This window comes from Polyodon spathula, chromosome 19 (genome assembly GCF_017654505.1).
Source record: "Polyodon spathula isolate WHYD16114869_AA chromosome 19, ASM1765450v1, whole genome shotgun sequence".
NCBI classification, from domain to species: domain Eukaryota; kingdom Metazoa; phylum Chordata; class Actinopteri; order Acipenseriformes; family Polyodontidae; genus Polyodon; species Polyodon spathula.
Window position 1 is genome coordinate 22,617,429 of NC_054552.1, and position 26,484 is coordinate 22,643,912.

The 26,484-nt window shown below is 39.9% G+C and overlaps 1 protein-coding gene across 1 annotated transcript in view; it reads left to right on the top strand.

Annotated features, from left to right (window-relative positions):
* Positions 1 to 26,484, top strand: part of LOC121294399 (unconventional myosin-IXAa-like) — a 171,484-nt gene that overhangs the window by 130,316 nt on the left and 14,684 nt on the right. Inside the window, 14 exon segments of the mRNA XM_041218045.1 lie at positions 320 to 515; positions 4,344 to 4,463; positions 8,888 to 8,963; positions 10,732 to 10,872; positions 11,802 to 11,841; positions 11,953 to 12,075; positions 14,735 to 14,815; positions 14,902 to 15,012; positions 16,747 to 16,869; positions 17,368 to 17,517; positions 18,260 to 18,486; positions 19,697 to 21,349; positions 21,950 to 22,052; positions 22,688 to 22,900. Of these exon segments, the coding sequence (XP_041073979.1) occupies positions 320 to 515; positions 4,344 to 4,463; positions 8,888 to 8,963; positions 10,732 to 10,872; positions 11,802 to 11,841; positions 11,953 to 12,075; positions 14,735 to 14,815; positions 14,902 to 15,012; positions 16,747 to 16,869; positions 17,368 to 17,517; positions 18,260 to 18,486; positions 19,697 to 21,349; positions 21,950 to 22,052; positions 22,688 to 22,900 (3,357 nt within the window).

Genomic DNA, 26,484 nt, shown 5'->3' on the forward strand with positions numbered 1-26,484 from the left:
ACCTCTTTTATATTTACATTTTATTATTGAAGTACATTTTACATGTCACTAAAGTGGGATATTTAATTTAAATTAAGGGGTATTTTCTACACAACATAATAAGGAAAAGTGGAAAATCCAGGCCTAGTTCCCTTACCTGTCATGATCGTTACTTGCGTAAGCACCACGATGTTAATGGATCACATGTGAAACCTGCTCCTATATATGTCTGAAAGTTACAGGTTGCTTGTCAAAGATACAATGATCTGTCACTGTAAGGAAAGGGCTTGTCTTCTTTTTCTTCTATTCCTAACCCGGTTTGCGCGTGCCGTCTGTGCAGGATTTCAGGGAGAAGAACACAGATCACATGAGGCCTGACATCATTGCCCTTCTGAAGAGCAGCAAGAACTCCTTCATCTGTGGCCTGATGGGGATTGACCCTGTGGCTACCTTCCGCTGGGCCGTGCTGCGCTCCTATTTCAGAGCAGTGGTGGGCTTCAGGGAGGCGGGCAAGCGATACGTTCAGAAGAAAACGGGTGAGTGAGGCCATAGCCTTTGCCCAGCACCCCTCTCACGCACACACACACACACACACACGCGGTCTGTGTAAATATACAGTGGAAGTGTACAGTGGAAGTCTCAATTCTGTGGGACATACTCCAAACCTGCAGGCTCATTCATTTTGTATCATGTATTATATCATATCATATATGGTAAGCTTCTTAATCCCCCAGAAGTGCCTTTTATTTCTTCACAGGGCAGAATACTATACAAGCCATAAAACAATACAAAGATGTTGCTGGTTCAGATAACATTGAGGTTCTTTCCTATTATATTAATTTCTGTGAGACAACTTGCATCCACTGGAAAAGATTTTGCATCATGTTCTTACCTTCATCTGTTTGGGGGGGAGGGCTCCCTGAAGAAAATTAGAAAAAATGTTCTGGAAGAAAATAATGAACACAAGAACGTTGTGTAAAATCTTACAATTAAATTAGGTACCGTAATAAGATACATGCATACATAAATCATTTCATCTACATTTGGGACAGTTGCTTTTAGACTACCAGCAAAGCACCAGTCTCCCAGGAGAGATTTCGTTTCAGCAGCACAGTTATCTCCTGTAAGCAGCAGAAACTCCGCTGTGCTCTTTAACCCCTCCCAGGGCAGTGTGTCTATAGGAAGCAGTTGTAACCAGGCATCATCATGCTGTGGCGGCTGGCATTGTCTGTTGTGCTTCATAGAGCCTCCCTGTGCATAGTGAGTGAGTGAGTGAGGCACTGAACAAACCCGGTCACTGGTCACTGCACACCCATGGAACAGCCACCTCAAATTCTCAAGGCATCATTGTAATGCTACTTTAATTAAAATCAATAGGAAATATGCAATACTCTGCAACTAGTGGGTCTTTGAAGTACCACCTAGCACAAATGTGGATTTCTTCCACGCAATGGGGACAGAGTATTAATGGTTACACTCTGATGCCCCATCTGTACTTGGAGATTAGATACTTCTGTGAGTTGTATTTAGGCTGCATGCTGTACATCTGAGTTTAAGGTCACTGGGATAGGGTGACTGAAACAGAAAATGATACACAAAGTGATTGTAAACCACGTTAGTTAAGATAACTGTGATATTTCAGATCTGTACCTAACTGCTCTTTAAGCTAGAGTAGACCAACACCCTTGTACCTAATCTCCAGACACCAATCAGAAGTTCTAGTCTTATAGTCTTCAATTATAACTTGTGACAGTTACAGATATAGTCGTTTCCTGATACGTGGCCTCTGTTGTTGGCAGGCCTTAAATGGAGAAATGATCTGCATGGACATAAAAAAAAAGGTCCACATTGTCTGTCGATTTTGCGTAAGAGTGGCACTCTTCCCTGGGTACCGGCGAAGTGAATCAGTAACCAGGTGGTGTCTTGGCTACGCTTATTGCCTGCAGTAATTGTAGTTTGTAGCTCCTGCAGCTTTGGCTCTGAGTAGATATCAATCTGTTCTCAACTCTTCTAACTCCTCAGTAGTGATCAGCAATATATTCAACAAGTTTAGTTGTCAGTTACTCTGGAGAAAAAAAAAAAGAACAAAAATGCATTTAGTTGAATTGGTTTTATAAGCTGGCCTATCAAAGGAAACAAAGACCCAGGGTTGCTTTTTAGCATACACGGAACTTTTTATAGCATACAAGTGCTTTGACCTTGCATACTGGAATTAGTGAAGATCTTGAGTGTGCTTCTTTGTGCAGTAAGGAGGTAGTGGTCCCGCTGCGCTGCCATTCCTGAGCAGTTGGGGAAGAGTCATGGACAATGCTGTGCTGTCACCAGCCCATGTTCCCAAGCTGATGAACATTCTGATATAATTGTGAGTAAGGGTGTAGCAGTCGTCCACTCAGACATGCACCTCAAGCAGTAGGGATAGCAGTTTACCTCCACTGTGAAAGAAAGCTAACCTGAGATCCTTTTCTCTGATTAAACCAAAATCGTTGTTTATTTTTTTTTGCTTGTTTTTTAAATGGTAACATGGAGTGAGCTATTGAAAGCTGCTTCCACTTTAAAGTTGTGTTGTTTATACAGGGGTAGATGTAATCTAAATGGCAGAGGATCTAAATACTGCCACTGTTTGAAATAATTAACGACATGCACTGTTGGACGTTTGATTTTCAAACCTTGGTTCTTTAATAACTATCTTCAAAAATTATTTAAACTATGGTGGCATTTAGATGATTGTTTAAGTTATGGATGCAGTTCTGTAATTGTGATCATATGTTCCTTGCACTATAGCAGTTTTATTTAGAGTCGATTTATTTAATGTTTCTGTTGATTAGTTTCCTGCTTTAGCTCAGCTGCTGCCAAGGGGAAAGAAAACATATTGGGAGAGGGGCTTCCTTTGCCCTGCCCTTTGGTCTATTTTTCAGTTTTATTGTAAAGGATCAAGGAGACTATTTCATAGCCTGCTTACTCACTTACTTGCTATGTTTCCTGTTGGAGCACACTCCTGCTTCCTGCGACTCCATAGAACAAAGCACAAGTAGAATAGGAGGCACTTGACACTGCGCCTACACACACATATCATAAACATGTACTTGTTGATTCACAGACCCTGATTAGCACTATCCGTGGATAACCTAATGTTACTTCAGATAAGGTAGTGCAAGACCTGTGCTAATCAGGCTCTGTGAAACCAGCTGGTAATTTTTTGTTTTTTTTTTTTTTTTTTTTTTAAGCAAGACATTGTTCATGATAATTTTGAAGCTTGTTAAAAAATTAGGGTACAGGATACAATCTGCACAATCCTATCCTGACCCGAACACCCCTTTCCATTCAGTCCTGGGCCTCTCTCAAGCAGAGACTGACAATTCTTCTGAATTGTGCCTGCTGTACTTTTGCAAAATACACTAATGTCCATTGGGTTGAGACTACCAAACTCATTTCAACATGAGCTGGACTCAAACCCAGGCCTCCAAGGCTAGGATTGGTCTGCAGTGCCCCTAACCCCCAATATAGTAACTGTAAATGATAAAAACACACCTGTATACAACCAGTAGTATTTACAGGGCAGGTTTGATGTTAGTAACAACTTTAGAATTCAATTATTGTACTTGGTGTTTTTATTGTAGAAACCACTGAAAACTATGTTTTGTAGATTATTTCCCCGTTTGCCAAATTAAATAAAAACAAAACAACAATGTGATATTTGACTCCAGAGACCAGAGGAACTTGCTTTACAATAGCTGGCCAAACAGCTGTCAAGCAAATTGCTTTTGGTCAATAACACAGAAAATTAATCGGCCTTCTGTATATTCACCAGAACACTGAAATACAAAGCCCGCCCTCACAACTAGAAATGGGACACTCTTCTGAGCTGAGATTGTTCTTCAGTCTTTTTATTTTTTGTTTGTTTGTTTTTTGTTTTTTTTTTTAATTAAGATTCCGTTTAGTTGATGTAACAGATTTTAACCATTTCGAAAGACATTGTGGTTTGGCTAATTTAAAAAACCAAATGAAGGCAGAATTCTATTCTGAATGGCTTAACTATTAACATAAGATGTATTATAATTTCATGGTCAAGAATTTGAATAACTTATTAAATAGTATGGTAACTTATTAAAAATGTGCATGGTGTATGAAATACACTTTAAGACTATATTTGGGTACTGTTGCTCTGTACATTATTATAGATTACTATTAAAACCTAATCAGTTTAGTATGACAGCATCATATATTTATTGCAAATGTGACACTTTTTAAAATTTTCTAGACACCTTGCAGATAGTTCTCTAGTAGAGCTCTCTCCTATCCCTCTCCTATATAATCTTTCTCTTGTCTTCTCTCTTTTTCTTATTTTATTTATTTTGCTTCCTAAGGGCATGATGATGCAGTTCCATGTGCGGTTTTGAAAAGTGTGGATAGTTTTAGCTTTCTGCATCACCCAGTCCATCAGAGAAGCTTAGAGATTCTGCAGAGATGCAAGGAGGAGAAGTACAGTAAGGCTGCAATCCCGCAATCCTCTCTCCTCACTACACTTACCCAGCCGGACATGGGGACCAACGCCATTCATTCTGACACTGCCTGTCCTTTCAAATTCCCAGCTGAAGAAACTCAATTAAAAGCAGTCTGCAAGGTTGATTTTAATTTGGATTACAATTTAAAAAAAAAAATACAAATTGAAATACATAACAAAGTACTGTGGACCACATGGTATAGCTGAATTGAATTGTATTATTTTAGACCATCTAAAACATTTCCACCTACACGTATGAACCATTGCAGTTCGAATACGGTTGTGTTTCTGATGTAGGAAGATGCTGCATATGTTTTTCCTTGGTTAAAATGCTGTTCTTATATTTGATGATATTTATGGCCATGCCTGAAGGATTAGGAGAAATCTGCCACAATTACTATGTAGGTTTTAAATTAATCTGCCAATATCCAGTAGCCATGAATGTATAAAGGTAAATTGCTTTTAAATTTACACAGTGCCACTGTGATGTAGTAGAAAATATTTTCTACTTCATCGAATTGCTGTGGAATGGGCAATGTCTGCAAGTTGCCCATAGTGGAAAATGCAGGCCACTATCTTTTGTTGTTTAAGAAAACAATTGCACAAATAATTGGTGATCTTGCAAATCTCAAAAAAAGAAGACTGTATATATATTTTTTAAAAAACAAAAGTCTTGGAGAAAAAAAAAAAAAAACAGGAATGCAAGCTTGGGCACAGGAAACTCCATTCAGCATCTTTTGACAATCCAGGTGAATTGAAACTCCGCTGGTAAAGTGAATCCGAATGCAGTTGGTCTCCACTTCCATCCATGCGCTCCTATGTTTGTTACTCAATAACCCGTTCTGCATGAGAAGCGGGCTCCTCTGTCCGCTTTTTTTTTTTTTTTTTTTTTAAATATGTATATAACTAATACTGGCCACTGATGCCAGCCTCTACACAGTGTGTCTGGATGCATGGACAGTAACACCACTCGGGCTGTGTCATGGAGTGTACCACCAGTGGATTAATTACTGAACCCAATGTCTAAACCCATCCTATTACCCTTCTTCCATTGTGAGTGTGGAGGAGGTCTCCCTTGGCACAGGCTGGTCTCCCCATTCTGATGGGTTTTACTCTTATCTAAGGTTACAGCTGAGGGGTTCACAGGACAGAGCACCTAGATGGTAATGTATGGAGATCTCAGTAGAGCCGCCGGTGGTGTACACAGCCACCCCACCACTACCTCCATGCATCATTTTTGAATATTCACAGACCCAAGTCAGCACTAATCTTCCACTACTCAATGATAACATAGGTGGGGTAGTTCAAGATTAGAGCAAACTGGGCTCTGTGAAACTAGCTGTATTATTTTTAAGATTAACATGATCTAATGCATGGGTTCCCAAGCTGGGGCCCGTGGACCCCTGGGGAGCCCAGGATGGTTTCAGAGGGGCCACATTTGTTTTTCTCCCATATTACCCTGACAAAGCATTGTTCCCCAGAAATGTATCGTTTGTTGTATAAATATTTTTTTCCTCCAGGTTAAACATCTGCTATTGTTTCAGTTTGTAAAAAGCAAACTAAACAGTGTATTTTTATTTTATTTTAAGTGACACCACTAGCACGACAAGGTACAACCAATGTACTTGCATCAACATTTTATGTCCCTGCATTGTACTTTTCAGTGTATGACTATTTATAATAAATATTGCTCTAGTTGGTAAGGAATGAAGAGAACTTCCAGAAAATAGAATGTACTATTGAGAGAGTCCAGGATAATTTAGAATTTTACAAGGTATACATGCATCCTTTGCATAGAATCAGCATACAGACATAACATATTATATAGTGACTATAAAGCAATACAGTCTAAACAAAAAACAGATCAAAAGTCACTACAATAAAGAACCTTAAAGTAGCCGTAACTAAAAAAAAAAGAATTCCAAAAATCTCTCCTCTCAAATGTGCATTTTAATAGAAACCTGTGTTTGTATTGCATTTTAAAACATGATACTCTGGTACTACACTAGGTTAAAGAAACTACCTGGAAGTCTGTCACTGTTTCACTTCCTAGGCTATTTCACCTCCTTCATCAAAGCTTGTCAGTTAACAGAGGACGCAACTTGTTGGTTAATTTCTGTAAAGAAGGCATTGAAAGGGTGGAGCAACTTCCAGGTGAAATAATCATGGAAGTGCAATATAATCTAAAAGCAAGGCTTGCAAACAGAAATGTTTAACCAAGTGTAAATTAGTACCAGATATCCTGTTTTAAAAATGTGCTCTGTAACTGCACATTGGAAACTCAAAAATACATTCTGTAAGTGCTATAGATTTGTGGGATTATTTGTAGCCGCTTGAATTGGATTGCAATGTACAAATAATAGGGATCTACAGATTGAAGCGCACTAGTAAAAGGTTGATTATGTACTCTTTTGTCATGACTAAAAAAGAAGCACTAAATTCAATCTGGATTACTGAAGTTGGTGTATAAGGGACATAAGTTAATTGGGCACGGATAATTGCACACGAAATGAAATGCCCCCTTTCTATTCCTTCAATAATTTCTAATATTGCGAGAGCTTTTACAGATTTCGGCTGTATATATGAAAAGTGGCTTGCACATGATTTCCTTTGTTTGCCTTTGAGTTGCAAAACGTTTTGCTTTGATTCGAAATTTGATCAGAATAATAAATCACTTTGCTGAAGCAATAGCTGTTTGGCTCGGCTTTCGTCACCTTTAAAACTCCAGACTTGGCAAATAAAGTTGAATGTGTTCCAATATTCAAAACAGTGCTGCAGCGCTGTAATTACAGTGATTTATAAAATATTTCCGCAATTAAGAAAGCTGATATTGTCTTGATGCCGTTCTCATGAAATCACACCCAAAAAAATTGATTAAAAAAGCTAATTTCTGGCCCGGAATTGGGATCCCTCCATACTAACCGAAGTCTGTGATGAGAGAGAGAGAGAGAGAGAGAGAGAGAGAGAGAGAGAGAGAGAGAGAGAGAGAGAGAGAGAGAGAGAGAGAGAGAGAGAGAGAGAGAGAGAGAGAGAGAGAGAGAGAGAGAGAGAGAGAGAGAGAGAGAGGAGAGAGAGAGAGAGAGAGAGAGAGAGAGAGAGAGAGAGAGAGAGAGAGAGAGAGAGAGAGCCTCCACTCTATCGATTTAAATTCACCCCTTAGGCATGAATCAGGATTTGGGACAAAAAAGTATTTGATTTCTCCTGTACCCCACCTAAGAAGGTAGATTTAATTAGATCATTTTTTAGTATTGGGGAAACGCCCTGGATTTCTTCAACCACCTGTTTGCAGCAGCAACCACGGAAAGATGGTTGATGCAATCACGAACAATTCCCCAGTGCAGAAAAATAATATTATATAGGCCAGCTGTGGATGGTCAAATCGACCCCTAAGCCTGGAAAGTACAACAGTTAAAGAGAAACTTGGTATGAGCGTGAAATTCCAGGAATAATATATTCCTTTTATTGTTTAGGTTGACTTTTCATTACTTTGACTTTTTAAAGAACGCCTGTGGCCTTAATAGAGCTCTCAGAATCATGTCTAACCTCCAAGTACATCTAGTAAACCAGATTATAACTGTTAATTATCCCCTGGAAGTAAGAAATACCACATTGAATTGTGTGTCGTTTCTTAGTGTCACCGGGTTAGGTCACACTCTATTGTACCAAGTGCATTTCAGGTTAGTCACCAGGTAGTGATGGCTGCAATAGAAAATAATACAAAGTCAATCTACACAATAAGAAGAATACTGTACGTATCCAGCATTTCACACCCATGGCAACTTGCTGAAGTGAATCTCTGGTTTGATGAAGCTGGGTCTTGATTTCGTCTCGGTGTCTGCTCCTATGGTATTTGCAGATGTTTTCATTAATGATTGAGCGGAAAAACATGAAATCATCAGGAAAGAAGATGGGGTTCGTAAAGCAACTTCAGAAGCTGACATGCTAAGCTGCCATGCTGGTCATTGCTTGGATATTTAGCAAACATGAAGTAAGAACTAAACATATTATTGGAATTTGTAGAGAGTATGGAGGAATCCTCTCCAGGACAAGACTGGATTACATTAACACAATTATTTGCCTTTTGTTTTGCCTGCTCAGTTGGTGTTTGTTTGTGGTTGTTTTTTTATCTTTCTTTCTCACAGTCTCATCAATAAAAATCTGAGAGATTAGCGAATGCCAGTTGTTGTTGCTGTTGCCCAAATATTGGATACTAATGCGTTTTACTTATTTGAATGTCTCAAGGCAAAATCTGCCCTCCAGTTGAGTAACCAAAATGAACCATGCATAAAATTGAAACCAATAAATATGTTTTGGTGTACAGTTTACATGACTGGCATTCCTGCTTAGGAAGGGTTGGCGTATTGCATTCCCATGTACCATGCGCTAACTGATTTGCGTTTTCATTAGGTATAACACGGAAAAGTCCCAGAACACCTCTGTCAGACTTGCAGGGTGCTAATACCATCAATGAGAAGACACAGCGGTAAGCTAACTGCACTATGATATCATTGATTTGCATGGCTTTAGTTTACATGTTATGGTTGTGTTGACCAACTTCTGTTTAAAATTGTAAATCGACACTTAATCAGTATCAATGCTAATACCTTGCGAGTATAGTGATGTAGTGGGTATGATGTGTTGGGTCATAGTTATGTTATCAGTTAGCTTATGTGTAGCCATTGCTTCTCTTTTTAATGAACCTTTATTATCACACTGAAGTTGTCTCATACATTCATGAGTAAACAATGAAGTCACACATACTGCCCCCCCTGTCACACACACAGGAACTGGAATACTGTGCAGTTGGGGTTTCTGCTGCAGTGGCATCAACTCGCCACTCTTACAAGATTGTTTTTGTTTGGTAAAGCCATTGTGTTAAAAAGCTGCTTAACGTGATTTTGTTAGCACACTTCCTTGGTTACGAAGTGACCACTAAGCCCTTTGCAGCTGCTTCCTGTATGATGTCAGACATCAGAGATGCATTCATAAGGAACCCAGGGACAAGTAAATATTCAAGCACTGCAGTCACTGAAACCTACTATAAATGTGTTCCTTATACCGTGGCAGTGTTAATTAGAGGCAGGCTTAGCTGGGTTTAAATGGCTTGTCATACCTAGAATTAATAAAGGATTACATGCTGTATAATAAAAAAAATGCATTATTAAAAAATATGTTGCTTATTTTTTGGCATGCAATTCGTTCAACGCAGGTGTCTCAAATGGCCACTAGCAAATCCACAGGGCACTTAATACAGGATTAATTTGTACATATCGAGACAGTATCAATTCGAAATATATTCACTTCCAATGGGCTTTTGCTTAATAGCACACAGTGCGATCAGAGGCTAAAGTATTGCATCTGCACTGTAGTTGTAACCAATGTTTATGTTCATAAACTTTAAACACTCAACCTTGAATTCTTATGCCACCTTCAGTGTGAGTAAATTGCACAAATAAACAGGAACATCGCTTTTACTGCACCCCCATGTGAAAATCACTTTTTTCGTACAAGCAACAGTTTTAAACATGCCATTACTCCAGTTCTATCACAGTAAAGCTGGTTTTCATTGTTAAGAAGGCCTGGCATCCGGTTAAGAAAAACACCCTGGAATTCAGTTCTGTCTCCACCTTTTTTATAGGCTGTAAAGACTGACCATCAGTTTCTGGTGGTTATGGTCTTTTCTTGCAGATAGCGTGGAGTGTGTGTGTGTGTGGAGTTGTATTTATAGGTGTTGATATAAGGAGGCCCTAGGAACAGGCCTACTAGTTCCCAGAAAGGGCATTCTGCCCATGCTGTGCTGGGGAAGTGATGATATTTACATCCGCCCTCATATGCTGTGTTAGAATGTGTCAGGACTTTGACTCATTTGTTGTAATAGCATTCATAACATTTTTGAACTGTAAAGTATGCCATTATGGGCACCCAAATGTAGTTATTATTTTGCGGTGAGGGGTGTCTCACTGTAGAATTGTGAAATTTAGGACCTACCGTGCTTGTTGAACTGTCTTCAGCTCGCTGGGACCTACTTTTGCATAAGTCCAGGTCTGATTGCTAAAGGGTATAGTTTTACATAAACCCCTTGAAAGGTATCAAGTTAGAACTTCATGCAATACAACATACAAAACAAATACAAAAGGAAAACATAAGTGTATGCACTTCAGGCAACATGTGACCGTATTTATTTCAGGGCTGGAACATCTTGTTCGGCAAACAGAGCAGTAACCCCGAATCATCTTGCCTTTCCCTTTCAGGGACTCCTTGAGCCTGGGCTGGAACGGGCGCAGTGTTAGACAGGGCAGGCTCTCCTCCTCCGGGTCCTTGCTTGAAGAGGACGGCATCTTCATGAACTCCACTAGCAGCAAGCTGCTGGAAAGGGCGCACGGTATCCTCATGTAGGTATTGAACACCTGGACCTGGGTGAGGGGGGCTTCACTCCATTTTGGTAGCTCTGTTCATGATACTTCAGTCATGAGCACACATGTTACACGTGTAGGGTCCTCATAATGTGTACTATGTAATGCTAGGGATGACAGAAGGACATAATCAGTATGTAACAGTCCACATTTTGAAATAAATAGCAGAATATCTAAATATGAATATCTAAATAGCAGTGCCTATATACTTGAAAGTGTTGCAGTGCAAAAATTGTACCAAAATGACTTATATTGCAGTACCAGGTAGATACTACTTTCTGGTAAATTCATGTAGAGATTAAATAATATTCTGTTATTTTTAGTTTTAGAAAACAGAAAACAGAGGTGTATACTTGGCATTGGAGCTGGTACATCCACATTTATTTTTAGCCAAGTCATTAAATACCTGGAGTGATGTGTACTCCCTGCCAGATCCCATTCAAGGTTTCCCAGAACTTTGGCTGGTTGCAGTCTAGGTGGTTTTGTTAATGAAAGACATGCTTTAACCACTAATAAAGTGCATTACAAAACAGACATTTGATCTGTTATGGTTTGCAGAATTAGAGACAGATATTTTGAACTATGGGAGATACTTTATTATATAAGAGAGATCAAGCATCTTATAACCACTGCTGAGAAATTATTTTTTACATTTTTTTGTTGCCAGATCTCATTTTGGAATCTATCGTGTATTCTTTCAAAACCAATGACGCAATAACCAGGCGAATTGCACTGTTCCAAATTACACCACGTGGCTAAGCAGATGCGATGATTGGTTTAGGTTTTAACCTCTTTTCTATACATTGTATCCTCATGCGTGGAATAACTACAGTAATTCAAAGTGTATTCTCTGTACCCGTTAATGAAAATAAAACAAAAACAAATGTTTTTCTTTTTCTTTTCCACAGGCGGAACAAACACTTCAAGTTAAAGCCAAGCCTACCAAAGGTAAGACAAACTAAAAAGAGGGAGTGTTTTTAACTAGTAGAGGGGTGTGTGGAGGCAAGTCTCCAGCATTTTTATTGTTAATATTAATGCAATAAAACTGTTATCTTTCAGCACTTGCTGGATGTGAAATCCCTGAAGTATCTCACAAGCCTGACACTCCAAGACCGCATCACTAAATCTCTGCTCCACCTGCACAAGAAGAAGAAAACGCCCAGTATAAGCGCTCAGTTTCAGGTGAGAAGTATTCTTTAGCACAGGATTTGAATTGCTTTTTTTTCCTGTTACATTGCTACTGATGAGAAATGTAGCTGCTGCATTAACAGCACAGAACACCCAAAGCTGTCTGTTTAGTTGCTGCAGCACTGCCAGTCACATTGCAGCAGACGCTTCTTTAAACAGATTGAAAAAAAGGGTTCCAGGGTAGGTGGTGTGTGCAAGCAAAAAGAAAAGCTGCATAACTCCTGGTGAGAATGTGTCTGAAGCTGGTAAAAATGGCTATTTGACCTATTTTTTTCTGCATGCGGTGAGTGACCTAGATAAATAACATGAGTATCATTATGCAGCAACGAATCACTGGAAGGATCCCTGGAAAGATAGAGGCCAGATCAAGCAATTTAAAGCCTTGAACAATAGCTGCAGACGTGTGCGGGTAGTGGGGATAGGTTTGTAAGGTTGACAAGTTAGAGTAGGTCACACTTTTGATTCTAGCTAGGAGTCTAAACAAGCTCTGTTGGGCAGTAAAAATAGTTTTGCAAGCTTTTACAGGAGGCAGCTTTTGTTTTATTTACCCTACTGCCATTCTACTACTGTTTTGACAATAAAGTCCACACTCCCAGAACACTTTATACAAATCCCTTGTATACAGATGCCAGTGCTGAACGTGATCTTAAACCCAGGTTTCTTGTTGGTTATTAAGAAGAGTTTGTGCCGATTTTATGCTGCCCTCTTTGTCAGAATGACCAAAATGTACCTCCTTGTTTTTTTCTTGGAGAGCTTTTAATTTGAAAGCCCTCCAAAGACATAAAAGTATGATGTCATGTCTGTGCTCTTAATTAAAATGGATATAGCCCTCCCTATAAAAAACACTTTACATGTTGAAATAATTTATTTTTATTTCTAACCGCATTACAATGGTGAATGTTTTGTGAACACATTTTATTGCAATAACATCAAGAGTAACACCGTAGTCAAAAATTATTATTTATTATTATTATTATTATTATTATTATTATGTTAAGAAATATTTATGTGTGAAAGATTGTTCATGTCATTCACCAGAAGTAATTTTCTAAATTCAAAACATGGACCCTTATGCATTTATTGTGTCCATCCGGCTAGCTTTCTTTCACACTTTACTGTACTTAACTGCCTTTGTCTCGTATCTTCTCCAAACCTTCTAACATAGACCTTTAAGTTTGCTTTTGTGTATAACCTGATAAATTGTTAATTTTATAAGGTCTTCGGTATGTGTGTGCACTGGTTGTCGATCAGTGTCTTATAGAAATTTTAAAGAAGAATATTTTTTTTGCCACATACATACATGGCCAGTGAGTTCTAATTTCCACCAAGTGTTGACATATAATATAACAGATTTATATATAGAATATATAACTGATGACTTCATTCTATTCAGTAAACCACATATCCTGTGTGTGTGTTTGTTTTAATCTTCTGAGTGCGAAAGTGAATTTATAGCAACCAAAATAGCTGTACGCCCTCATGGAGTCAATTGCTCTCATAACGGGAGAAATGAAGTTCATGTTGTGTTTTATGAAGTTCAGTTAGTGGACTATTCCTTGTGGAGATACTTTAGACATGATGCAATTATTCGTCATTATGAATCTATTCTCCCTATTTGAAGTAAACGCTTTCCAGCTAATACAGCCCAGGGCTGTAGAAATTAGGGTTGCTAATAGTTGAGCTATTAAATGTCTGAACATTTTGAATATTTTTCTAAATGTGTAACCATTGTCCATGTTTGGTAAAGATGTCAGTTGTTATTTTTATTAAATAATATGTGTACAGTGTAATGCTATTTATTTTTTCTAATAAATATTTTGTCTTTTGCGCATACATAAAGGCTATTGTGCTTCATATTTCTCTGTGAATTTAATGGACAATGGAAACTAATTTTATCAAACCTTTGTTATTGTACCTCACAGGTCAAGTCCGTAATTATCATACCAATCAATGTTTTTATGTTACGTGTTTAAAAATGACTATAATTGAACAGGTGTGCAATTGCCTTAAATGTAGTACAAATGCAGTCTCATACACAATGTTTGAGGTGGAAACAACCATGGGACTTCATCTGATGGTATTATGATACAGATATTCAAAATATGTCTTTGTTTAAACATTTAGGAATTTTAACATCCCTAGTATGAATCAGTTTGGTCTGCAACCCAGGCCTGCGCTGAGTTGGTTATAGTAAATCTTTTTTGATCCCTTCGTGGTTGCATGGATCTCTCCAGCAACCTGCACACTTGGGTTATTCTGCAAATCCAACAGGGTAGCTCTAAAAAAAAAAAAAAAAAAAAAAAAAGAATACTGGGTACATCGGACCTCTTCATCCGTGCTGTATTTCATAGGCAATAAAAATATTGTTGTTGTTGTTTTTTTAATGAATTAAAGACATTACAAATAAAGGAACTGTTCAAAATAACATTTGGAAACACAGATCAACAAAAAACAAATTGGGTTTCATACATATGCATACAGTATTTTTAGGTGTTATTCCCCCCCACCCCCACCCCCCCCGAAAAAGTGGAACTAAAAAGTATGAATCTGAATGTATGAATCTGAATTGAAAAAAAAAAAAAAAAAAAAAAAAAAAACCATCAATAGCATGTATTAGGTAATATAATGTTGTTTTTTTTTTGTTTTTTTTAAGGCTTCCCTTAACAAGTTGATGGAAACGCTGGGACAAGCCGAGCCCTACTTTGTCAAGTGCATTCGCTCGAACGCAGAAAAGGTAAGGGAGTCCTTGCTGAGTTATTGTGAATACTACACAGTCAGTTTCAATGTGTATTTCTGAAAGCCCTGTTCTTGCCTTTGCAGCTCCCCCTGCGTTTCAGCGACACCTTGGTGCTGAGACAGCTGCGTTACACAGGCATGCTGGAGACTGTCAGGATACGACAGTCAGGGTACAGCATCAAGTACACCTTTCAGGTAAGAGAGATAGTTTCTGCAACATCACATACATTTTTGGTTATATCTTGAATTGCTCTTCAGGGGTATCAGAATTGACAGTAGATCACAGTTATCAATACGCATGAGACTTTGGTAAGTAATACCAAAATCGTGGGAGCCATTTTAAGGTTATGAAGAAATGGGCATTAATTCTGAAAGTTCTACTGTGTTGTATTTGGCAGGCAATATGTATTTTCATTGTTTGCATGTACATGTAAAAGGAAAGAAGGCATTAAATTGTGCATTTTAAGAAATACATTTGGAAACGCAATAGGAGATTAATTTCTCCTGCCCACTGCACTCCTTTGTGTTAAGTTTAGTGGACCAATTTTTGTGATGTGTGCAAGAAATACATTACAATACAACTTGTACGTATATTGCGCCTTTCACATAATGAAAGACCTCAAGATGCTTTACAAAAGCAATACATCTGTAATAAGAAATAAATAATATCACAGTCCTCATGGTATGTTCCTCCGTTTAATAAAAACTTCAACGTGAAAACCAAGTCGACCAAAGTCTCCGCCACCTTTTAGTGTTTTAAAAAATGAGACTTAAGAGTGATCTTGTGAACATCATCCCTAGAATAGAGGCATGTTATTGCTATCAGTGAACCCCAGATAACTCGGAAAACATCTCTTGTCCACACTACTCGAGCAGCAGTTGAGAGTGTCTGGACGTAGGGTAGAATGCCCGGCCTTTGTGGTGAGCTCATTATCTAAGCTTGGCCTTCTGTTAGTAGAAACAACATGTTTCACTATTAGCTGCGTGTTTGTGCGGTGATGTCAGGGTGCTGTAATTGTCAGAGATATCAATAACTCAACACAGATATGAATAAAGGTATTTAGAAAGAGCATCTTTTGTTTTTTGTTAGGTTCTTTCAACAGGGATATTCTAGGCTTGTTGGCCTCTTTACGCTGATTGGCGAAAAAGTACCTTGAAGGCCCCCGAGTGATAAGAAATGGTATTCAAAGACTTCCACCGAATCTGTGTGTGTTCTTTTTGTTCTTGTTTTTATTTTTATTTTTTTTACTTTCATTGGGAATATGATTATCACTCATTAAAAGGACCTTACAGATTATCTATACTGTCAGGGCATCCATTGGTTCAAGATAAACTTGATATGGGTGTGAAATGTCAGGGTCTTTTTAATTTATTTATTCTTCTTCTTGTTAGATTCACTTTGTACCATTTTTTTTGTATGTCATCACATCCTGGTGACTTTTTAAAACTCAGAAGTTTAAAGCACCCCTGTGTCCTGAACAGAGTCCTCAGAATGATGTCTAGACTGTTTATGAATCAAGTTCATCGTAGTATAATCATTAACCTGACCCCATGCAACACTCCATCCAGTTCATGGTACTTGAACCTCCAGTTCAAGTAAGAACACTTGTGGCTAGTGTGGTATTTATTTATTCCACTAGGGGCAGTGTGTTTCAGGAGTACCAGCTACAGGCTGGACAACAGTGTACCTGAAGCACAAAGAATATTACACTGCATTAGTTAAGATAATTCTGGCCATTCACACTCATATCAAGCTTTAATATGGAAACAGTACAGGGGTATGTCGCACTAGGCACTTCAAATGCGAATGGTTTTTCTACAGCAGACCTTCAAGTTCAGAATTATACAGCATCATTTTTTTTGCAGTGTCTGTTGCATGAAAAGGAATGGCTGCCTCAGTATCATTATTTTTCTGTCTTTCGTTGGCAGGATTTTGTTGACCATTTCCATGTCCTGTTACCTGATGGCACTGGCGCTTCTCAACACAGCATTCGAGAATACCTGAGCCAGGTGGACGTCAACCCAGACAGCTTCCAAGTGGGGAACACCATGGTATGCACATTGCAGCACTGCCTTTCTTAACTTACTGTTACATCAAGTAATAAGAGATTTGATTTCTTACAATATTTGGGTTATTCTACCAATAGCAATATACAGTAGGTCCACGTTAACCCTAAACACAGATACTGTAGTACAGCAGCAACATATGTTGAGATGTTGGTGGATAGAGTAGGTCCAGATTACTTTAACACAAAATTTGGAGTTCTTCCCACAGCATGACACTACAAGGGTGGAAGTTAGACTTTGTAGGGCATTGGTTCATTTTAATTTCTGGTTGATGGAGTGTGTCCATTTGAAAAAAAAAAAAAAACAGTACAACATCCTAATAGACAATGCTGAGATATGGTACATGGAATAGGTTGGAATTATAGCACAGGTGGTCTCAACTTCACCGCCCAGTGGAATCTCAGCACAATGCTTGGATTGAATTCTAAACTGGAAGCTGTTGTCTTTTGAGATGCAATGTGTGTGGGTGTGCGTTTGTCCCAGGTGTTCATGAGGGAGGTGGAGAGGCAGAGGCTGCAGGACCTGCTACACCAGGAGGTGCTGAGACGCATCATCATCCTGCAGCGCTGGTTCAGAACACTGCTGGAGAGGAATCACTTTCTCGGCATGAAGCAGGCTGCTACTGCTATACAGGTGTGTGTGCCCTGCCCTTCTTGAACAACTACAACCTGGGAACAGTCCTCCGCTGTCACCCAATGCAACATTTGTGTGTGAAGCTTGGTTCAGACCACAAAAAGATCTCATATCAAGTATATGTGTCAGTTTTCTAGGGTCAAAATGAACTTCAGTTGTCCATCCTGAATGTCACAATCTGTATATTGAACACTATTAATTTTCCCCGAAGCTTCCTATTAGATTGCTTTTAGGTATAATGCAAAAAGTTGTTGATTCTGTAGATTCATGTAGTCTCAAGATTGAGTACCCTTCTTGTATGTATGTATGTACTGTATGTGTGTACTAGCTGGTATTATAAAGATGCCTATCACCCACAGTCTCTAATGTGGGGAGAAGGACCTACTTGCATCTTATCTACAGCACTTTTATGTTTTGTGAAGGAAAAATTTAATAATAATGTTTCTGTCAAAATACTAGCACGAAGTAACTCAGAAGTGTGTTGTTACTACAATGTATGTTTTACTTGGCTCTCATTTATCTCTGAAGACTAGATTGTAAAGAATCAGTGCACTTTAAGGACATTGGATTTTACCTAATGACAGCTACCATCTCTTATGAAAAAGTATATTAAAGTTTTGTATTTAAGTGTCACCCAGGTGGACATACAGGACTTTTGACCCTTCCATATATCCACAAGACCCCCCCCCACCATGCTGTGGATTTTCTGTATGAATCGTAACTTTACCTTTTTGATTCGTAGCGATGGTGGCGGAGCTACAGAATGAAGCAGACAAGAGCAGAAGCCGACGCCGACCCCGCCCTCCTCCACGGAGCTGCCACCAGTATCCAGTCCTCGTGGCGAGGATACAGGGAGCGGAGGAGGTTCCTGCAGATGCGGGGAGCTGCCTTCATCATACAGAGGAGCTGGCGGGGGTACTGCTACCAGAGAGGGGAGGCTGCAGTCTGCATTCAGGCAGCTTGGCGCAGGTGCAGAGAGAGAAGAGTTTACAGAACACAGAAGCACAGGATTATACTGTTACAGGCAGCTTGCAGGGGATACCTGGCTCAGCAGAGGTATTAAATTAGCTTGCATTTGCAAAGTGAATGGCAACATATCCATGAACTGGCAAGTGATAACAAATACTGATATACACCACAAACTTGATTGGATCAGGCCATGGCCATCCTTATCCTAGAGAGATCACATGGCCTTTTAATGCTGTTTGCTCTACCTGCTTTTATCCTATTCTTTGGACATTTCAGAATGATTGCAAACATAAAAATTAAATTACATTAAACGTATAGACAGGCACAGTGGTGTATACTGTATTGTCAGAAATGTGTCAATTCCAAAATTGCTAAAGAGCAAAAATGTTGAAATGCGATTTTACTATATTTGTTCCACTTTCCTAACTGTGTTATGATGTTTGCTCTCATTCTGAGTGGCTAAGGGTTATGTTGCTCCAGTATTGAACTACTTTCTCAGGTAGGGCTGGCAGAGCTGAAAGGTCATATTGTCATATGACTTGAATAGAATAAGGAAGGGTGTTCAGTGCAGGTACTTAATATACCAGCAAACCAACTGGATAATCCTAGATTGTAACCAAAAATAAGTAATAAGTGAATTGGGTTTTAATGAGTTTTGCTGTCCACCCCACTGCATTCCTTTTGCAGTGCCACTAACTGTTATGGCTGGCAGCTGGGAGAGGTGGGGTTGGAACAGCTGGTAGATTCTCCAAAGCTGTCCCTGGTCTGAGTCTGATCCAGACTCAGCAGTGTGGGCTAGCTTAGCAAGTGTGGCATACTTTTGAGTTTTGTTGCTTTCACCCTTCCTACCACTGTGAATGTTAATGTCCTAATCCAACAAAATGTAAAGTCCTACTGCCAGTACAGAAACTGAGTGATTAGGAATTAAATTTGGTAAGGTTTAGCAATTATACACTTAGAACCACAAAGACAATGATTTATTTAATTGTATAAAGGAGTGGGGTTGAGGTATTTAAGCCTCTATCATAAAAAAACACAGTCTGGCAGTAGTTATGTATCAAAGCTGCTGTCACTGAACCTTTATTTTTGCAGATTTTTGCTGACGCCATAAGGAAATAAGCTACTATGGCTTCCATTTTGCAGTCATGTGACTTCTTGGAATACATGTCTCTTGCATGTAGTGTAAATTGGTTTCTCTTTATTTTTTCAGGTTTAGAGACCTGAAAGAGAAGAAAATGACAGAAAGGCAGCTGGAAAATGGACAGAGGAGTCCAACTGAGGAGGAGGAAGAGACATTTGGGAACAAGGACATCCCGGAGATTATGGGAGTGGATGCCACCAACTGGGAAGACCGCTCCTATAAAGATCGAGAAACCTTTCTGCGCAGACTGAGCTCAACGCAGGAATGTAACCAAGAAGAAACGTCGAGAGACTCTCGCTCAGAATCTCTGGACAGGACAGTAGATGATGATAAAGGTGGTCAGGGTTACACAGGGGTTCTGCAGGAAGTGGTGGTTAGAGAGAGGCCAAAATCTCTGGATGACCCCAAGCAGAAGAAAGTGGTCCGGGCAAAAAGAGAGAGTCGTAGAATGAGGGAGCTGGAGCAGGCCCAGTTCAGCCTGGAGTTGCTGAAGGTCAGGTCTACTGGTGGGGTGTCTCCATCTGAGGAGAGAAGGTGGTCCACCGAACTAATCTCCCCGCAAGGCACTCCAGATAGCGAAAGCTCACGGGGCAGCTTTGAGCTTTTGAGCATTGATGACTATCCAAAAGTCAAGCCTGCTTCTGCAGAATCGGAAGAGACTGGCTCTCTGTCCGGGTTGCTAGAAAATCATGATATTTTATCCAGCAGCCCTGCATTGCCTGATAGTCTTCCGACAGAGTCCGTGATACTGGATTCTGAGCCTCTGTCCACCAGTCCCTCCTGTTTGACCCCAATCCCTAAGATCGAGAACAGCCTGCCCATTTTCTACATTCCTCATTCCAAGAACTCCACTGTTGCCCACAGGACCAGCGAGGATTCTGCTGCAGCTGGCAAGCCAGCTAAAGAACGGAGAGAGTCAGTCCGGAAGCCAGTGGTGGTTGTGATCAGTATGAAGAAAGACACAGTGCTGGATGACGAAAGTCTAGTACAACAACCTCCCCAGATGCGGGACAGTGAGTCTCAAACAATAGAACTCCCTACAATGTCCAGGGAAGCATGTAGCAGCAGCAGCGTCCCGGGAGGGGTTAACTCAGCCGTCCTTGAGAAACTGGAGAAGCTGAATGTGGAGAAGGCTGAACGACAGAAACAGCAGCAGCAGCAGAACGAGAAGGACATGATGGACCAGATCCGGCAGCAGAAAGAGATCCTGGGGAATCAGCGCAAGGTCTTCGAGCAGAATGAGAGGGACATGTTCGAGAAGCAGCGCGGAGAGGCCCTGCAGAAAATCGAGCAGAGCCGACGGAGTGGGCCGCCACAGCCCGTAGCTACGAGCTCCAAGTCTGTGGAAAGACCGCAGTCCCTCCTAATCACCCAGGGGCCGTGGGAGCCCGGCGCACCCCAGGGTGTGTCTCCGTCCGCAATGGACATCCAGATCATCCCAACAACAGACACTGGAGATAAAGAGTCCTTCCACCCACTGGCTAAAGAGCGTCCAATCAGCATGTTTCTGGACCGCAGGGATGGGCTGAGTAGAGCTCCACAGGACCTTGAAAAGATGGACGGATGGACCCCCAAACTGCATTTGGAGACGCGGGATGGTGCTGCCAGGAACGAGCGTATTGGGCAAGCCAAAGTTCAAAGTCCGAGCATAGACAGCACAGCAATTGACAGGCCCACACCGATATTCTTCTTGCCAAAGGACAATAGGGTTGCATTCACCAAGTAAGGAGTTGGGTTTTTAAGATTAGATCTTCCTAATGTCAACGAGTTTGTTTCAAAGCAGAAGTTCTTTGCTGGGTCTCTTAAACTGAATTTAAATAAACTAATTAGACATACATTTCTGATAATGCCTTCATCGCTGTGATTTTACTTTTGTAATCTATTATGGAGCATGTGTAGAGATATGGATGAATTTCCTACTCCTTCATAAGATCTGGTCATCGCGTGAAGAAACAGATATTTTGTCATTCTTAAGCCATTTGCTGAGAACATAATTTGAAACATTTGTCTAAGTTACTTATTTTCTTCACCTTTTACCTATTTTAACTATTCGATTTAGCTAGTTTTATGACACATTATATAAAGCATTGTTCCTTATATAAATATATTCAGCTTTAAGTTAGCAGGCATTAACTTGTCTACATATTACGACTTCTGATTATTCAACAACTTCTGATTATTCTACATGGCCAGATGTTATCCTTGGTACATCTGTCATATCTACTGTATGTGGTGAATGCTAAAAGGCTTGTGTTTAAATCCCCATACTAGGGATTAGCAGCAAATAGAGAGGGTGGTCTTTGACTGAAATTACTTTTGCAGGTTTGAAAAGGAGTCTGCCAATCAGGAGAAGTCTTCTGTCCGTCGGAAAGAGGGGCCTGCAAGTATGAAGCTTGTAAAAGTCCCTGGACAGAAGGGGCGCGAGGTAAGGGGAGGGTGGGGTGGGGAGGGGCGAACTGGAGGTTTTAACTGAATATGTAATCAAATGATAGGAAGTTCCAAAATCTCTGACATAATATGTAAGCAAGCAAGAGGAAACGTCTGACCACTCTATAGAACTTGCTGTGCAAATTATTTAATCTTACCAGACAAGGTGGGTTGGCGAATACCTTGAACAGCGCTTGAAATAGTGCGGTCAGACAGTCCTTACTCAGTCACTGTAGACTGCTACGCTACACCCCCTTTCACATCATAGCAGACTTACAGCATTGCCAGAAAGCAGTGTCTGTTCACTACCAGGAATGTATGTAGAGCTCAAAGAGCATTGTGCAAAGACAGCTCTCATTGATGCAGGGACACACAACTCCAGCCCCCAGAGCTCTGACAGGTCCAGATATTGGAGAGCAAAGCAGATTAACCAGCATACAGTCCTGGGATAACACAGCCTGCTATTACACTTGAGGACTGGAGTCGTCCACCCCCTCATGCTACTAAACTAGTACAGTTTGTAAGGGGCTTGCTCTTTTACAATGTATCAGCTCTAAAGAGGTGGGAAAGATCGCGTTTTAAGAGTTTGAGGCAAAGAACTTTTTACACTTGTTGTGTTATTTGGTTAATTAGGTTGCGAGACCAGCCCATAAAAAGAAAGCCCGCATGGCGCGGACACGCTCCGATTTCCTGACCCGAGGTACAAACCCAGAGGGGGAGGGGGAATCGGAGGAGGATGAGTACGATGACACCCCCATCTCGCCCCCTCTCTCCCCCAGCCGGCCCTGCCCCCGGCCGGAGCCCCTGGTTCGCAGTGGGCAGGCTTGTCACAGTGACTCAGAAATGGTAATTCAACGAACCAAACCCACCCAGACCTTCTCTGGTGGCGAGCCTCACAAGTGGGAGCATCTCTTTTTGCTAACCCCTTCAGCGCCGCCTGGGTAGAAGCGCAATACTGACACCTAAAACCGCTTTGGTACTGCAGTTTTTATTTTCTTTATTTTTTCACTGTACTTTCAATGGGGAAACATGTATTTTTTTGGAACACAGCTTGACCTTTCTTTCACGTGTAAGGCATCAATGTGGCGCTACAAATCCACTATCTCTTCTATTTTATAGAACAACCTTAATTTGTGTTTCTAAAATGATCAGGGCACTACAAACTGAATAAACTTCTTACAGAAGGTATCCAGCCAGTAACTCTGGAGTCTGCAGGTCAGCTGGATGAGATCTAGGCAACCATTTAGGGGGTTTACCTTCACCAGTTCATATTTACCGTGAGCCTAGTTGCTGGAACCTGATCATTTTAGTAACAAAGCTCAACAATGCAATTAAAACAAACAAATATATATATATATATATATATATATATATATATATATATATATATATATATATATATATATATATATATATATAGTGGTAGTCATTCTTGCCAAGTGGACCATTTTCAGGGGAATAAACTATATAGTCTGGACTTGAGATTTGGCACATCAAATCTTGTCTTCATCCTTGAAAATAAATTTATATATATATATATACACACTACCGATCAAAAGTTTTAGAACACCTCCATTTTTCCAGTTTTTATTGAAATTTACGCAGTTTAATGTCTCAATGTACACTGAAATTAAAGCATAGAACAAATAAATAATTGGAGATAAAAAAGAAATCATGGAATCGTTTTGTTTAACAAAATTTAATCTAAATTTTTGACTCAAAGTAGCCACCTTTTGCAGATATAACAGCCGAACACACTCATGGCATTCTTTCTACAGTGGAAATCAAATATTGTTCGGAAAGTTCTTCCCAACACTGTTGCAGAAGTTCCCACAAATGTGTTGCTTTGCTTTCACCCTTCTGTCCAGTTCATCCTAAACCAGGTTGATGGGGTTTAAGTCTGGAGACTGTGCTGGCCATTCCATGATTTGAAGCCTACCGTCTTGTTCTTTTCTTCTAAGGTAGTTCTGACATAGCCTGGAGGTAAGTTTTGGATCATTGCTGTAGGATGAACCCTTGACCAACTAGGCGTATACCAGAGGGTATTGCATGGCGCTGCAAAATTCTGTGGTAGCCGTTTTGGAGCCACTCACTCTGCAAGTCGCCGACTCTGGATCCAGCAAAAGAGTCCCAGACCATCACGCTTCCTCCTCCATGTTTGACAGTTGGTGTCACACACCGAGGAACCATCCTTTCGCCTACTCGATGGCGTACAAAAACCCTGTTTTGATTCATCGGTCCATAAGACCTTCTTCCAGTCTTCAGTAGTCCACTGGCGGTGCTTCATGGCCCAGAAAAGCCTCTTTTTCTTATTTTGCCATCTTAGCAATGGCTTTCTTACTGCCACTCGACCTGTCAAACCTGCAGCTCGAAGTCTTCTCTTCACAGTTGAAACTGAGACTTGCTTACTTTGACCAGTGTTAAGCTGTGCCTGAAGGTGTTGTCCTGTGAGCTGCCTATCACGCAAGCTGTTGACTCTCAGAAACTTGTCTTCTGATTCTGTTGTGGTTTTGGGTCTGCCAGACCTCTTCCTGTCAGAGTTTCCTCCAGTTTCCAAGTGCCTTTTGATGGTGTAGGAAACTGTATTTACTGACACCTTGGCATTCTTTGAAATTTCTCTAAAGGAAAGACCTACACTTAAGGGTTTATAATGGTCTGTCTGTCTTCCTTTGTTAATTGCCTTTTTCTCGCCATTATGATAGCAATATACTACTTCCTGCAGTACAATACTGTCCAAATAATGCTTAAGAGGGTGTAGTAACACAGTCTGTTCCAACACTACTTTTATACAGACAGAGGGTTTGTAAGTAATCAACAAAAGTTGGGACACCAGTAGGAATTGTTAGCATCAACTTTCAAGGCTTAATTTACTTCCATTGCTGCAGAACAGCTGTAAGTTGTTGACCCATTACTTGTTCTGAAATGTACATTATTTTTCAGTTTTTGGTAACCTAAACTTTTTTTTTTTAAACCTCTGGCAGTTTACCGCTTACCTTTGTACCATTTCAGGTTATTCACTGGACTTAAACTGCTTAAATTTCAATAAAAACTGGAAAAATGGGGGTGTTCTAAAACTTTTGACCGGTAGAGTGTGTGTGTGTGTGTGTGTGTGTGTGTGTGTGTGTGTGTGTGTGTGTGTGTGTGTGTGTGTGTGTGTGTGTGTGTGTGTGTGTGTGTGTGTGTGTGTGTGTGTGTGTGTGTGTGTGTGTGTATATATATAATGATCTGTATTATAAGTTAGCTTATCTAAGTCTCAGTAACCACTCGACATCGTTACAATTGAAAGTGGCATGTGTGCCAAATCTCATCATAGAACTACCGATCTAACATCCTTTGAACCTGAATCAAAGTAATATTAACAGGTAATTATTAGGATATATTTTATTTAATCATCTCTCTTTCTGATGTTTATAGTCATTCTTAATGGTCCTCAGAATCTCAGTTCTGATTCTTCCTTATTTCAAAGAAATCACAAAATGGGGCCAGCAATGTTAAAAGGACACCATGTCGTGATTTGTTTGGGATCAAGAAGTACACAGAAGGAGACAATGCTGCAGACACAGAGTGTGCCAGGTGGATCTGAAAAATGATTCAGATTTAAAAACTACTGAAATTAAAAATATATTTTGGAAGTATAGTTTTAATAATTACTAGGTACCAAGTTGTATATTTTATTATCCTTACTTTGAGAACATTAGAATATGAAAGGGGTATTTGCTAAAATATAATCAGAAGTTTTTAAGAAATCTAATTAGGACATTTAAATCTGCTTCACCTTCATGTTGTCTCAAATGATCTTGCTTGATAATGAGTGACTTAACTAGTATGCATATAGGTCTCATGAGTATCAAACCACTCTGAGCAGAGTGTATGGTGAGTCTATTTAAAATTCGGAGTGACGGCTTTTAAATATCTGATGCAATTTTGGATTATCATAAATCTTTATTTGAAGCCTTTACTGCCACTTAGCACTGATGTCCAAAGCTGTGTTCTAAACTGTTTCTCCAATCAGTCAATCAGTAGTCCTTGCACTGGATAAAACACGTTGCTGACAAGTCTGGGCTCACCATCACCAAGCTATGAAAGGGGGGGGGGTCACCTGAATGAAGGGAAACCTCAAGTCATCCATCACAGAAGCAAACAGCTAGCTGGAATAGCCTGGTTAACACCCAATCATTGCATGCAATAGCCTATAACCGCTTTTTGGGGGCGCACTTTATTCCACACTTTATTATACCCTTTTTAATCACTGCACATCCATCACTCCCTCACTTTGCGGGCTGGGTTTCCTGTGTCTTCAATATAACCGGGCACATTAACTTCAGTTTCACCTCTGCCCTCCTATTGTTTATTTAACATGTTCACTATTGTGTGTGTGTGTGTGTGTATATATATATATATATATATATATATATATATATATATATATA